Below are 14761 nucleotides of genomic sequence, written 5' to 3'. Positions count from 1 at the left end.
TTAGATTAACAACTACGGTACAACTCTTATCATTTCCTTCAGGTAGCGTTTGGAAACACGGAATTAATTTCGTTTTCATGATTTCAATTGTAGAAATTCAAATGTTTGAATTCAATTCCAAATCCAATTCCAAAATTGCATTTGGGAAACCCATGGAATTGGAATTGGAATTGAACTTGGGCGAGACGGATATGGGTCGAGGTCATTGGATATTTTATATTTGAAAAAATTAAATATTGTCTCGAAAAATATTTGCGATCGGAAAAAATATCATAAATAAAAATATTTTGATGAAATTTTCGTCACAAAATAAAACGTAAGAAGTGATGAAATTGAAATGACTACCATATGGTAGGTATTTGAGAACCCCAAATTTTAACTAGCTTGGAATTGATAAAGAATTGAGTCAATTCCAATTCAAAATTCTAGGGGTTCCCAAACACTTGAAATATCTCAATTCCGAAATTCAATTCCAATTCAAGGTTCTCAAACATAGCATAGATTAAAGATTTTAAAACTGTACACCTCTCGATTACCAGAGTTCTTCTAGGAATTTTTTAGCAATTTTGTATCATCACAAAATATACGTTATCAGATCTAGGCTCCGTTTGGCACGACACTTCAGGTAGCTTATTTGACCAAAGTAGCTTATTTGACCAAAATTTCAGCTACCTGATTTTTTTGCAATTGTTTGGTAAGTAGCTTATTTGGTCAAATAAGGTACCTGAAATGAAATGCTACCCCAGGTAGCATTTGAGAAATCAGGTACCTGAAAGGACTTATTTTTCATTTTTTACCCTTTTATTCTATAATATTAAATAATTTTCATATCCTTTTACGTCATTTTACCAAAATCATCTACCTTTTCAGCTAGTTTGCCAAACACATTTTTATTTAATCAGTTACCTTATCAGCTCCTAATTTTCAGCTACCTTATCGATTACCTTTTCGAGTTTCATTAGCTTTTTCAGTTTTAAATTACCTTTTCGTTTTCAAATTCCTTTTCGTAGTAGTTTTGCCAAACAGAGCCCTAATATGTTGTTTGATCAATAAAGCTTTATCTTATACCAATAAAAAGATCTGATATGTTTTGAATAATTATTTAAGATTCATTATTTTATTGATTTTCCTGGAATGTGGCAAATTACCCCCATAACTTATGAAATATGTACAAATCAGTCTCTTAAGTTTCACTTGTAACAAATTAGCCCATAACTTTTCAAAAATGTGCAATGAAGCACAAATCAAGTTTTTTACCATTTTTTTAACTAAAACCTATTGTTTTCTATTATAAAAACTATTATAAATGTATTTCTTAAATAATTAAATAAAATATTTACATATTCAACGAAAAATGCGAACCAATTTTAGTATAAACAAAAATTTGGTTATATAACTTTTCATTGTAACATCACTAACAATTCTCATATTAGGAACATTTTTCGTTAAAATAAAATAAAAAATTTGAACATGTTTTTTTATAAACAACAATTTTTGGATTAAAATCTAATCAATAATTTTGATTTTCAATAATAGTAAAATATTTAATTAGCAAATTTTACTCTTAAAAGTAAGATATGTGGTTAATTACACATCAAGAGAAACTTATGGGGTTGATTTGCTACATTTATAAATTAAGGGACTTTAATGCACATAGTATCAAACTTATGAGGGTGATTTGCTATATTTCCCATTGACTTTTCATGAGTGAAATAAATTGCGATAGAAAACATGGATGATAATAATAGTAACAGTAGGTCTCCCTTGTGACGGGTCGGATATTGCGACGGGTATTATGTGAGTGGAAATGGGTAGAGAGGACAAGGTGGGCACCCACCCCATGTGCTCCTTCTCGCACCCTTATGGGTTTTTTGTGAGACGATATGGTACCTGTCACAAGTTTGTGACGGATACCCTCCGTCATAAGGGAGAATTTGTGTAATAGTAAATGACTTGTAGGTGGTAAGAAAGTGTATACGATATAAAATTCTGTATTCTGCATATTCGTCCGCCACTCTGCATATTCTGTATATAATAAAAGCTACTCCCTCCGTTCCGGTCATTTGTTTACCTTTGATTTTGGCACAAACACCAAGTAAAGAGGAGTGGACCGATTAGTGGATGACAAGTAGACCAAATTGAATGTGAAGGATTAAGTTACACATTAAAGACATTCTTAAAATAAAAATGTAAATAAACGACTGAGACATTTCAAAATAAAATAGGTAAGCTATTGACCTAGACAGATGGACTAACATTAACATTAAATTAGATATAAATAATGTGAAGGCTATGGAAGTACACAAATGGACAAGTGTGGACAAGTGGTGAGCATTAATTAAAATCAGCTTGTCGACTAAATCAATAAACAAATTGTGAAATTTAGTTTACAATTTGAGTCATAGCATGGACATCTATTAAAATGAGGGAAAATGAAGTAAAACACGAGTTAACCATGGACAATAAGGCCATAACCCAATTCTTTTGCAATTTACGTAATAGCTTTACGTCCATTTTGTTCTATCCGTACACGAGAAGAATGCTTTAAACTTTAGAGAGTCTGGACATAAAAGATATGGTATTCATTAACATTACTGACGTAATACGTGAGCTCTTTTTTGGCTTGGTAAATAGGTCGACATTCCGATGTTCAATTGGACTTTCTAACTTTCGGCTAACTTTCATTGTTTATGCTTTAGTTATGTTTGTAGGGAAAGAAATGCTGCGGCGGACCAGTTAGCAAGGCGTGCCATGACAGTGGCCTAGGAATCTTTTTTACCAGTTGCCAAAAAAAAAAAAAAAAAAATTGGACTTTCTAATAAGATCCGTTGGTTTTTGATAGACTGTTGAGTCATTTTTCCGTTAGGAAATTGTATTCATGTCCATGATCAAAATTTTTATAGTTTTTTTTATTATGTAGATTGTTGCGCTCATCCAGAGGGAGAAAGTGTCATTTTCGCATGTCAAATGAGGTTATATCTCAAAATCATTTGAAAATGGGTGGAGTAGCTCATTGAGCTATATTTTAATCAAGTTATATGGTTACATTAAATATATTGACACGATTATAGAAATCAAGTTATTCGAATAATTATTTTATATTATTAAAGATCGCACAAATTAAAGTACAAAAACTAATTATTTTCTAATTATAATATTGGGTTTTTATTTATATTTTTAATTTAAAGTACAAAAACTAATTATTTTTTAATTATTATTTCAAATAAAATATATAAATATTAATACTTTAATAAAATTCTTGATTTATCTCTGAGCCAGCGGGTTACCCGTTCAGGCCGGGTCTTTGACCCTAGTTAACGGGTCATCTCGGATTCGAGTCGAACGGTTGTGGGTCTAGATTTTTCGGGTCTTGACCCTAGAAAAACGGGTCAGGCGGGTCGGGTCGAATTTAATAGGCATACATGTTTGTAATATGGAATTGTCTAAGTTCGATTTTATGATTGCTCTCTCTTTTGACCCTTAGTTATTATCATCCAATTTTGTAATTACCGTCTTGGTTTGTAATGAAAAGAATGAATGAAAAAGCCGAAGTGAAAAAAGAAAGAAAAGAATTGTATAAATAAAAAGCACCACTTCTTGCTAGACGGTAAAAAAAACAATTTTATTAGAGTCTAATACAGAATTTTAAGGGGCATTGTTTTCCCTTATGAGTTGTCAAAGGTTAAGATCATTTTTCTAGTTGGTTTTGGGATTATAGTTTTGTCATTGATGTGGATTTGCTTTGTGACTACCGACTTAGCCTTCATTAGCCTAACGTGCTTTACGCAACCACCTTTTACCCATAATTCCTAAGCTACTGTTAAGTCATTTGCATGTACAATGGTCATTGTTTGGTGGATATGCTTTGTTGATTATGGAGGTAGATTTCACATTAGATTGCATGTGCATTCCATGAGTCAAGTAGGTGAGAGTCTTAATTCTTTCTATCTTTACATATACCCAACACGTGCTTAAATGAGCGATGAGCGAAAACGTGAGAAAATCTGTCATATGTGGTATTGCAAGGTAAAAAAAAAAGAGTCAATATGCGTCATATTTGTTACATCTTAGAATTCGAGTTGCGTTTTCCTATTTTTCATGTGTGTAATAGATGTAAGTTGTTATGAGATTTGTGTGTGTGCATGTTCGATTAGCTCTGAGCTCATTCACCCGCTATGTGTGCTTTCTTGTATGTTATATCTAGTTAGTTTGCTTGGGGACAAGACGACAAGCAAATGTTTGGTCTTGGAGAATTTGATAAGTACATTTTATATGCGATTTATACCCCTTAACAATGCATTTTATATCGTCAATTGAGTTCATTTGTGTCAAATGCATCGTGTTTTGTGAAATAACGTTTCTCCCACTTTATTTTCCCATTTTTCTGGTATGCATATGTGCAAGGAAATAAGGGACCCAATAGGGAGAAGGAAGGTGCTGAAGAGAAGCACCTGATGCACTTACTCGACCGAGTTGGATTGAACTCGATCGAGCCACCCTCCACCCTCCGGTTACTAGCTAATAAATTACGATGTATTAAAACTTTAAGCATAGTATTAGGTTAAACAATTCCACATTCTGCCTAATTTCGTTTGATGCACTATTCTTAAGAACCCCAAAGTACTTTTGCTATTCTTCATACTTTGCAATCAGTTCTTTAAGCTTTCAGTTGTTGGTAATCAATTTCCTTTCGTTATTCATTCTTGTTATTTAACTATGTCTTCTTTAATTATATTCTTCGTTCTTTATACCGTTATGCATAACTAATTTTTCATATAGGGTTAAAGGGAATCGATGAATAATAATTCGGGGTAATATTTTGTTTATTTCTTAGATAGGCTATCGCTTGCTTAGTGTTTATCAATATGATTGATCAATTGTTGGCCATGGTTAATTAATTATTATAGTGACCACATGCATACTAAGCACCAATCTAAAGGCTATATTGTATCGACATGACATATAATTTTAGGTAGTTAATCTATGTTAGTTAATCGACTACAAATCCCATAATTGGTATTCATTGTGAATCGGATTCCCCAAAATTGGTTTATATATATATATATATATATATATATATATATATATATATATATATATATATATATATATATATATATATATATATATATATATAGAGGCAAGATCCTAAGATCCTAGTGAGTTTGCCATTTTTCGTGAGTTACCCCGCATTTATATACCATTGGATCTAACAAGATCAAGGGTGAGATTAAACCCAAAAAATCCTAATCTACGAAAATAATCGACGCATCACAAAATTAGGTCTCCTGTATTCTTCATCTTCTTCATATTCTATCTTGTTTCCCTAATTTCTTCATTCTTTCTCTCCTTTTTCCTATTTTCTTCAATTTCAAGACGTTATTCAATCAAATCTTCATAAAAACTTGAGTAATTCAAGTCAAAAACACAAAATTAATTCATCATATTCGTTCAATTTGATTGATACACTCTTCAATCGTCAATTTTCGCCAAAACTTGCGAAACCTTTGCGCGAATCGACAAAACGAAGGTAAGCGTAGATTATATAAGTCAATATATGTTATTTTGCTAGTTATTTCAATTGCTATTCCGTTAGTATGCTTGTCTATCAGACCGATGGCATTTGATTGGTGATTATTATCATAATCTTGAAAAATTGTCGGTAATCTAGCTTAGCACACCAACTGTATGTTAAAATGTCTAGTTGAATGTAGAAACTCGGTTATTGTAATGAAGAAACGTGGTTATTTAATAGTTATTCAAATGCGAAAACTTCGATTATTGTAATGTAGAAACTCGATTATTGTAATGTAGAAACTCGATTATTGTAACGTATAAACTCAATTATGGTAATGAAGAAACTCTGGTATTTGTAGTTATTTTAATGTAGAAACTCGGTTATTGTAATGAATAAAGTCGATTATTGTAATGTAAAACTCGATATATGTAATTATTGTAATGTAGAAACTCGGATATTTATCTTGTATAAATCGTAATTATAGTTATTGTAATGTAGAAACTCAATTATTGTAATGAATAAATTGTGTTATTGTAAAACTCAAAAATATTCAAACATTCATATGCGATTGTTGTAACATTACATCTCAATTATTGTATTACTTTAACCCAGATTATTGTATTATTAAAACACGCTTATTGTATCGTCGAGTTACTTCTTGGATGTATATAATATATTCAATGAAATAATTCATTATTTTTGGTGATTTACAGGTTGAATCACGTTGAACACGGACATACGTTCAGTGGAATAATCGATGTATATATTTGGTCATTTAATAGTTAACCCAGTTGTTTAGAAACTCCGTTATTGTAATGAAGAAACGTGGTTATTTAATAGTTATTCAAATTCAGAACCTCAGTTATTGTAATGTACAAACTCGGTTATTGTAATGTACAAACTCGATTATTGTAATGTAAAACTCGATATATGTAATTATTGTAATGTAGAAACTCGGATATTGTCTTTGTATAAATCGAGGTAATTATAGTTATTGTAATGTAGAAACTCAATTATTATAATGAATAAATTGTGTTATTGTAAAACTCAAAAATATTCAAACATTCATATGCGATTGTTGTAACATTACATCTCAATTATTGTATTACTTTAACCCAGTTATTGTATTATTAAAACACCGTTATTGTATCGTCGAGTTAATATAGCCATTCCCGATTTGTTGAGCGTGCTTTAGAAGAAGAAGGCGAGGAAGATGAATAAGAAGTTGGATGATAAAAAGCGGAAGAAGATGAATTGCAATCTGAATTTGACATAAGCAACACTTTTTTACAACATAAAAATAGAGTAATTACATCAGCGTCGTATAATAATTTCCGTAAATTATTACAATAACCGTGACTGAACTTTACAATAATCGTGATTGAACTTTACAATAATCGGCCATGATTGAACTTGTGTACTTTGTCTCATACTTCATCCCCAAGTTAAACATTAACAAGAAGTTGTCTTGATGGTGTCTTTTCCCCATTCATCCCAATGAGAACCATGTCTAGTCGATGAGGGTTGAACTAGCAAAAGTGAAAGCTCATTTGAAAGAAATAAAAACAAAGAAGGGCGTGAGTTGAAAATTACTATGCAAATCAAATACAATAACGACCCATAAGTATTGAAATAACCATAAAAACAGTCTAAAATAATTGGATCTTTTAGAGAAATAAAAGCATATTTTGTCAGAATGAAGTAACTAAGCAAAATGAAATACAATAATCCAACTAATGCATTGAAATAATCAAACAACACAATACAATAACTGGTTATTTCAGAGAAATAATAATGTACCAAAAAAACTCAACTTACGTGTTGAACTTGTGTACTTTGTCTCATACTTCATCCCTGAAGTTAAACATTAACAAGAAGTTGTCTTGATGGTGTCTTTTCCCCATTCATCCCAATGAGAACCATGTCTAGTCAATGAGGGTTGAACTAGGAAAAAGTGAAAGCTCATTGAAAGAAATAAAAACAAAGAAGGGCGTAAGTTGAAAATTACTATGCAAATCAAATACAATAACGACCCATAAGTATTGAAATAACCATAAAAACACTCTAAAATAATTGGATCTTTTAGAGAAATAAAATCATATTTTGTCAGAATGAAGTAACTAAGCAAAATGAAATACAATAATCCAACTAATGCATTGAAATAATCAAACAACACAATACAATAACTGGTTATTTCAGAGAAATAATAATGTACCCAAAATACAATAATTGAGTTTGAATAATACAATAATTCGGTTAAAGCAATACAATAACTAACACCAATGAGACAAAGTTCGTGGTGGTAACACATCTAAATCAAAAACCCTAAAAATTATCAAAGATACAAAAAAAACACAATGAATAAGAAAAAACTTATGAAACGACTTACAAACAACATGAAAATGCACAAGATCGTTTAAAATTCTCATATTAAACTCAAAACCTTATATATTATTGGGAAAATAATGAGAAAACAAGCAATTTAACAACAAAACATAAGTGCAGACGGACATACAACGAATCAACAAAAATGAAAAGGATATTAGATAAGAACGATAATGAAAACGCACCAATCAGATCTAGAAAACAAAATTAGTACTTACATATAGTAAAATTGAAGAGAAATACTAAGATGAAGCGAAAGCGACAACGAATCTCCTTAATTGATGACAAATTTGAACGAGGATCATGAAGATTGAGGATGAAGATTGAGTTTGTAGCCTGCAATTTGAAGAAATTTGATGAAGATTGAATTTGACACAGTTGAACATGTCGTCGTTCATTTTTTTTTTTTTTTTTTTTTATTTCTGGCTTTTTAGGGGGAGAAAGAGGAGAGAGAGTGATTTTTTCTAATAATGAGGGAGATTGAGAGAAAAGTGGGTTTTTATAGGTTGAGTAAGATTTAATCTTAGCCATCCATCTTAGATTAGATCAATGGTCTAGATTCAGAGGGGTAACTCACCAAAAAAACCAAACTCATATGATCCTACTTCTATATATATATATATATATATTTGATTTCGTTTTAGTTAATATCAATCAACCCAATCAATCAACGACTAAATAATATTTAATCTACTCATAACTCATGGATAATAAGCAATTTATCACGTTTATTTGTGATTCAAGTATTCAACCCTTGACTTCACTATCTATATTCTTTAGTCTTCTTTTGAAATTATATTTAATTTAGGATACGACCTATTCCTGTCAGTTTTTCACTATTTTGTTATTTCTAAAATACTTCTTAGTATTCATTTGCATTTTATACAATTACCCACTTTCTGAACTCGTAAACACTAGTTATGACTTCTTAAAATTTTCCAGATCAAAAGTTTGAATATTTTGCGCAAAATATCAAACCTCAAAGACAAAGCACCGCGTACATTTTTCGAAAAATGAAAAGTATAAAAAAGATGAAGAAAATAGGGTACCCAAGAAAATATAAGCCATAATTGTAGATTTTTAGTAGCTCCCACCACAGTCAAGTCACAGGTGGATACCTCCAAAAATCTCCTCTCTCTCTTCATCATTCTCATTTCACAAAAACACTATTAAGTCAACACTCGAACTTCTACTACCTCTAACTCATCAATCTTACAATACCCTTTTACAAATTTTGGTCAATCAACTAAACTTTGCTTAATAATCCATAATCATAGTTTTTTTTTATAAGTTCAATTAGATTGATCAATTAAATAAATAAATGGCTTTAACTACATGCCCATTTCAATTTATATCCTTATCTTCTAAGCTTGATTGTCCCACTAACCAAATTTCCGGGCCCACCTTGTTTTTACGGCGACCCGCCGCCAGTTCACCGGTCCATTCCTTCCGACGGCATGTTTTGAAAGGTACTCGGTTCTTCCTCTTCATATACTGTATATATTTGCTTGTTTGTTATCCTACTGTGATAATATTATCATGAGACGATCTCATATGAGAATTGAATTCAGGTGAAGTTAGCTAAGCAAAAAATGCAGGTAAAAAGGATAAAAACTTTATTGGAATTTGGATGATTTTAAAAACTTTATTGATTGTAATCTGGAACATTATCTTTTTATCTATTTTAGAGATTACCCGTGATTTTAAAAGGTGGTTATTGGTCGTTGTAGTCTTTACTCTTTATGGTGGAAAAATGTAGAGATGGCGTGAAATTTAGGTGGACTTTTTTGTGATTCACTACCGTACCTTTTGAGTTATATGCTCATTTGGTTAATAAAGTAAAGTAAAGTGATCCTTATTAATTAGGCGAGATCGTCGCCAGACACAAAGGCGCTTTTGATGCTGACGGGTTTTAAAGGCAGTCATGGGTTCAATGTGAGTTTGATACTAGTGCTGCGTTTTGATCATTTCATAGTGTGATCATGTAGATTCCAATTAAACCATACCCAGATTATTATGTTTGAAACATTGAAACGCGAAGCATCGTTAGTTTGTGTCTATGGTTTTGAATGCTAGTTTCATAAGCTAAATAAGGGAGGGGGTGAGATGTAGGTAGCCTTTTCCCTTACATTAATAATACAAAGAGGTTGTTTCTGATCAACGTGATAAAAATTGTTTCATAAAATCAAGACTTTCCCATATGAAGATTAAGTAAACATAGAGCATAGATGATTTAGTTAACCATTTTACATTATTGTGCTAATTTAGTAAAGTACCCTCAAATTTAAATTAAACAATGTAGACTTGTGATCATAATATAGCTGTCTCCAAATTATTCTGAAACTAGGACTTTGTTGTTATGGCTAGTGCCTAGTGGCGGTGTGAGATCATAAAGATTTTAAAGTAGAAGTGGTGTAGCCTTAAGTTTTTGGGGGTGGGATTTCGATTTGTTACATTAAATTAAGCTATGAAACCTTGAATCCCCAAGCCTTTTTCACAATGAAATGCAAGGTTATTGTTATTTGAGATGCTGACAGCTCTGTTTACTCTTAACTCTTGTGTAGCTAGAGCACAACCTGGTAACAATGGCCCATTAGAGGCACAAGATTCACTTGTTGTTTGCTTCGGGGAAATGCTTATTGACTTTGTCCCGACCATCAGTGGGCTTTCATTAGCTGAAGCACCGGCATTTAAAAAGGCTCCTGGTGGTGCTCCAGCCAATGTTGCTGTGGGAATCGCTCGTCTTGGAGGGTCATCAGCATTCATTGGCAAGGTAACAAGTTTGCCATTATAGGTTGTGTCAGCCCCTCATTTCTGAAAGGAAATTTTGATTTTGGTGCCTTGATATATGAGCTAATATCACTTCGGTTCCTGGCGTTTATCAAACTACCCTTTGGTACCCTACTCTTTGGGGCGGTTTTCTACTTTAAGTCTGTAATGACTGGGTGGAAATGTGGGGGGTGTTTCACACTCATGAGAGCTCTGCTTTTGAAGCCTGTGGAATTCATCATAAATACTTCCATGTGAGAGGATTTTGTACCTCCTTTAACCTATGGCTATAACTTGAAAAACATGGTGAATGAAGTAGTTTTGTCCTAAAACATTTTTTCGTTACCCATTGCTTATGCATTCTTCCACCTACACATTCAGGTTGGTGAAGATGAGTTTGGCTACATGCTTGCTGACATTTTGAAGGAAAATAACGTGAACAGTGATGGAATGCGGTTTGATCCTGGTGCTCGTACAGCTTTAGCTTTTGTGACATTAAGGAAAGATGGGGAACGAGAATTCATGTTTTACCGTAATCCCAGTGCTGACATGCTGCTTCAGGAATCTGAGCTTGATTTTGATCTCATCACCAAGGTACTTTCTGTCCCTTGCTTCTTTCAGAAAGTAAGTGCGAAGCTAATAAAAATAAAACGAAAAATGACTGAGAATACGTGGCAGTGTGCAAACCAAGTACACAAAATTAAGCAGACTTTTTTTCATGAAGATGACAGTCTTTGACTCAAGAAGACATAATTCAGACTAATTGTTCCCGGATTCTCGCAAGGGTTTGAACCTGAGGCCCATGAGTTATTATTTTATATGTGACTAACTGAATCAATCCATACGTCTGATTGTATAGCGATTCATGCAATTTGATGTGAAAAATTTAATATAGAAAGAAGAATATATATTAATTTTGTTTAATTGTTTTGATAGGCTAAGATATTTCATTATGGGTCTATAAGCTTGATCACTGAACCATGCAAGTCAGCTCATATTGCTGCTACTAAAGCCGCAAAAGATGCTGGTGTTCTTCTCTCCTATGATCCTAACTTAAGGCTTCCATTATGGTCAACTGCTGAGAGCGCCCGAGAAGGGATACTTAGCATTTGGGATACGGCTGATATCATCAAGGTAGGAGGCCAGTTTAAGTTTGCCTGGTTATGTTTCCTTTATCGTATTACCAAAAAAAAATCTATATTAAAAATAAGGATAAATGACAAATTACTACCTAATATAGTCAGAAATTTGTATTTTACTACCATATATACTTAATTATTCGAGTTACTACCCGCAAAGTTGCAATAACACTAATCTTACTACCTGCTTGCCGGAAATTGGGACTAATCCTCAAAAAATGGCCTGAGTCAGCCATACTTCCTCCTCTTTTATTTCAAAACATAATTTATACCAAATCTGCCCTTTCTAATTCAACTCCTCTTCTCTTATTATCAATCCCCTTACTTTCTCATTCATCTCCTTCATTTCATCTTCTTCATTTCATCTTCAATTGAACTGGGTAATTTGAGCTTTATATCTCTTTCACATTCTCTCCTCTCAATCTCGCTTAGTCTCTTTTTATATACTTCCACTTTCTTAAAATCAAATTAAGAATTAAAGACCCAATTTTCAAGAATTAAAAACGAAATTAAGAATTAATCTACAATATTTTCGATAATTAAAGACGAAATAAAGGTGATTAATCTACATCTAGTATGAAAAAAACCCCAATTTTCCAATTGAAATTATGGAACACACAAAAACCCCCCAAATTTTACAAATATGCATACTCACTATGAAATTATGGTATCAAATTAAGAAATACGAAAAATAAACAACATAAAAAATAAGGAAATTGAAGATGAATTAAAGACGAAAGATGGGTCAGCAATGGTGCAAGCTAGAGGGCTTTGATGGAGAAGGTAAAAAGATACTAAATTTGGGCAATTTAAGTTAAAATGATGAGGGTGAGAGTTAGAATGAGTTAATGTAAGGGTGGTATAATAAGGGCATAATAGTCATTAGACATTAAAGGTAGTATGCTTAGGTGACTAAAATGTTACTTAGTCCCATTTTCCGTCAATCTAGTAGTAGGATGAAGTTAGTTGTAGTGTTGTAGATAGTAAGTTGCATAATTAGTTATATTAGGTAGTAATTTAAAAATAATTGACTTTAATAGGTAGTAATATGCAAATCGGCCAAATAAGGATGATATGGATTGTGGAAAGCTGAGACTGACAGTTCACGTGGACGTAGGTTAGTGAAGATGAAATTTCCTTTTTGACACAAGGAGAAGATCCCTATGATGATAACGTTGTGCGTAAATTGTTCCATCCAAACCTCAAGTTGTTGCTTGTGACTGAGGGATCAGAGGGCTGCAGATATTATACGAAGGTGAGGCCTCTAAGCCTACACTCTATAGGACAATTTTTTTCCTCTTCTATAGTTTTCTAATGCTCTAGTGCACTCTCTTTAATTTATATCACATTACCTTAGCCTGCGGCTTACTGCCTCTTGAAAATCTGGGATAGGTGGTCAGATACTCAGATGTGGGCAACCTTGTCTTTAGGGTTGATGTTGTTCCAAAGTGACCCATTATGAAAATTATATTGAGAATTGCATGAAATGACCGCTATTTACAATAAAGAGACCATAAAAACTAAAGTTAGTGAATGATTGGCTCCAAGGGAAGCGGAAAGTCCTCTTCAATAAAAAGTGATCAACTCAGGATTTGGATTTGGAAGTTAAAGGTTGTGGTTTCCATATTCTTAGAGTTAGACTCCCCTTCTAATCACTCAGTCTCACGGGTGTCTGCAACTTAGCAGAATCTCCTGAGCTGTTCATTTTGCAGTTGTGATAACGGAAAAACAAACAAAGAAGAAATTAGAACACATTTTCAAATTTAATATATTTGCAGGAATTCAGTGGGAGGGTTGGAGGTGTTAAAGTAGATGCAGTGGACACGACTGGTGCTGGTGATGCCTTTGTTGCTGGAATTCTATTCCAACTAGCTGCCGATATTGACTTGATTAAGGTACCCTTTGACTCGAAAGTTGTATTTGCAAGTTTTTTTGTTGTTGTTGTGGACGCTCTCTTATAAAAAATATTTTAGGCTTTTTTGTGTGAGTGTCGCTTTCAACTGTTTTTTTGTTGTTCAACACTACTAAAATCGATATCCTGGCCAAAATATATATATTTCCGTTATTGACCGAGTGTCAAGTGTGAACGAGTAATTCTAGCTTTTTCGTCTCTTTCTCTTTAACCCTTAACCGTCCACTCCTTGCTTCTAATTTAACTTTTCACACCATTTGCTACAATACACTTCCTAAAACCGCCCTTACTACTATTTCTCAAAATTTTAATAATTTCCATGAAATTGATTATGGCCCAAAATGGTTCGAGCATTACTATAATTGATCAACGACATATTATATAGCAGCATGCTTATTGATACTTGTCACGTCTAAATCATGTTCTTCAGAATGAGGATGGATTAAGAGTTGCACTTGAGTTCGCCAACGCCTGCGGTGCGATAACCGTCACAGAGAGAGGTGCAATTCCTGCCTTGCCTACTAAAATAGCAGTACAGAATGCAATGCTGAAAACTGTAGCTTAGGCTTCTGGTGGATCCATGGAATTTGTAAGTACCCAAATTTTCAGCCATAATGAATCAATGATGTGCAATAATGTTACTTGCAAGGTTGACTTTGATTGGAATAATGGACCTTGCCTATCTTGTAGAGCTGTAGACATTAGGATATTCTTGATTCCACTCTTTTAGTATGGCTGTCTTTGGATCTAACCATGTGTAATTTTGAGTAGTGGTGTGTAAGTGGCAGAGCGGTCTTGCCGCCACGTTGTACTAAGATTCAGTCCTGTGTCATTTTGATTCATTGTTGTTGTTGTTGTATGATAGTTGAGCCAGTGGCAGAGTGGTCGTGCTGCCACGTTGTATTAAGATTCAGCCCTGTGTCGTTTTGATTCATTGTTGTATGACAGTTGAGCTATTGATGAATGTTGTAAGAAATCAAATTTAGCTCTATGATAAATTTTGTATTGTGCATTTGTGCTCAACCTTACTGATCATGA

General features: G+C 33.0%; 1 protein-coding gene across 2 annotated transcripts; it reads left to right on the top strand.

Moving 5' to 3' along the window:
* Positions 1–8988: 8988 nt before the first annotated feature.
* LOC141643200 (putative fructokinase-6, chloroplastic) lies at positions 8989–14746 on the top strand. Of its 2 annotated transcripts, XM_074452244.1 has the most exons (7): positions 8989–9372; positions 10468–10676; positions 11054–11266; positions 11609–11806; positions 12929–13066; positions 13590–13706; positions 14154–14746. In XM_074452244.1, the coding sequence occupies exons 1-7, from the start codon at positions 9225–9227 to the stop codon at positions 14286–14288; spliced, it is 1158 nt and encodes a 385-aa protein (XP_074308345.1). In that variant the 5' UTR covers positions 8989–9224; the 3' UTR covers positions 14289–14746. The 2 variants fall into 2 exon arrangements, with proteins under 2 accessions (XP_074308345.1, XP_074308346.1); XM_074452245.1 differs by lacking the exon at positions 11609–11806 and having other exon boundaries at positions 8996–9372.
* The last annotated feature ends 15 nt before the right edge of the window (positions 14747–14761 follow it).

Source organism: Silene latifolia, chromosome 2 (genome assembly GCF_048544455.1).
Source record: "Silene latifolia isolate original U9 population chromosome 2, ASM4854445v1, whole genome shotgun sequence".
Taxonomy (NCBI): Eukaryota; Viridiplantae; Streptophyta; class Magnoliopsida; order Caryophyllales; family Caryophyllaceae; genus Silene; species Silene latifolia.
The sequence above is the reverse complement of the archived record's forward strand: the minus strand, read 5'-3'. Positions and strand labels throughout refer to the sequence as shown.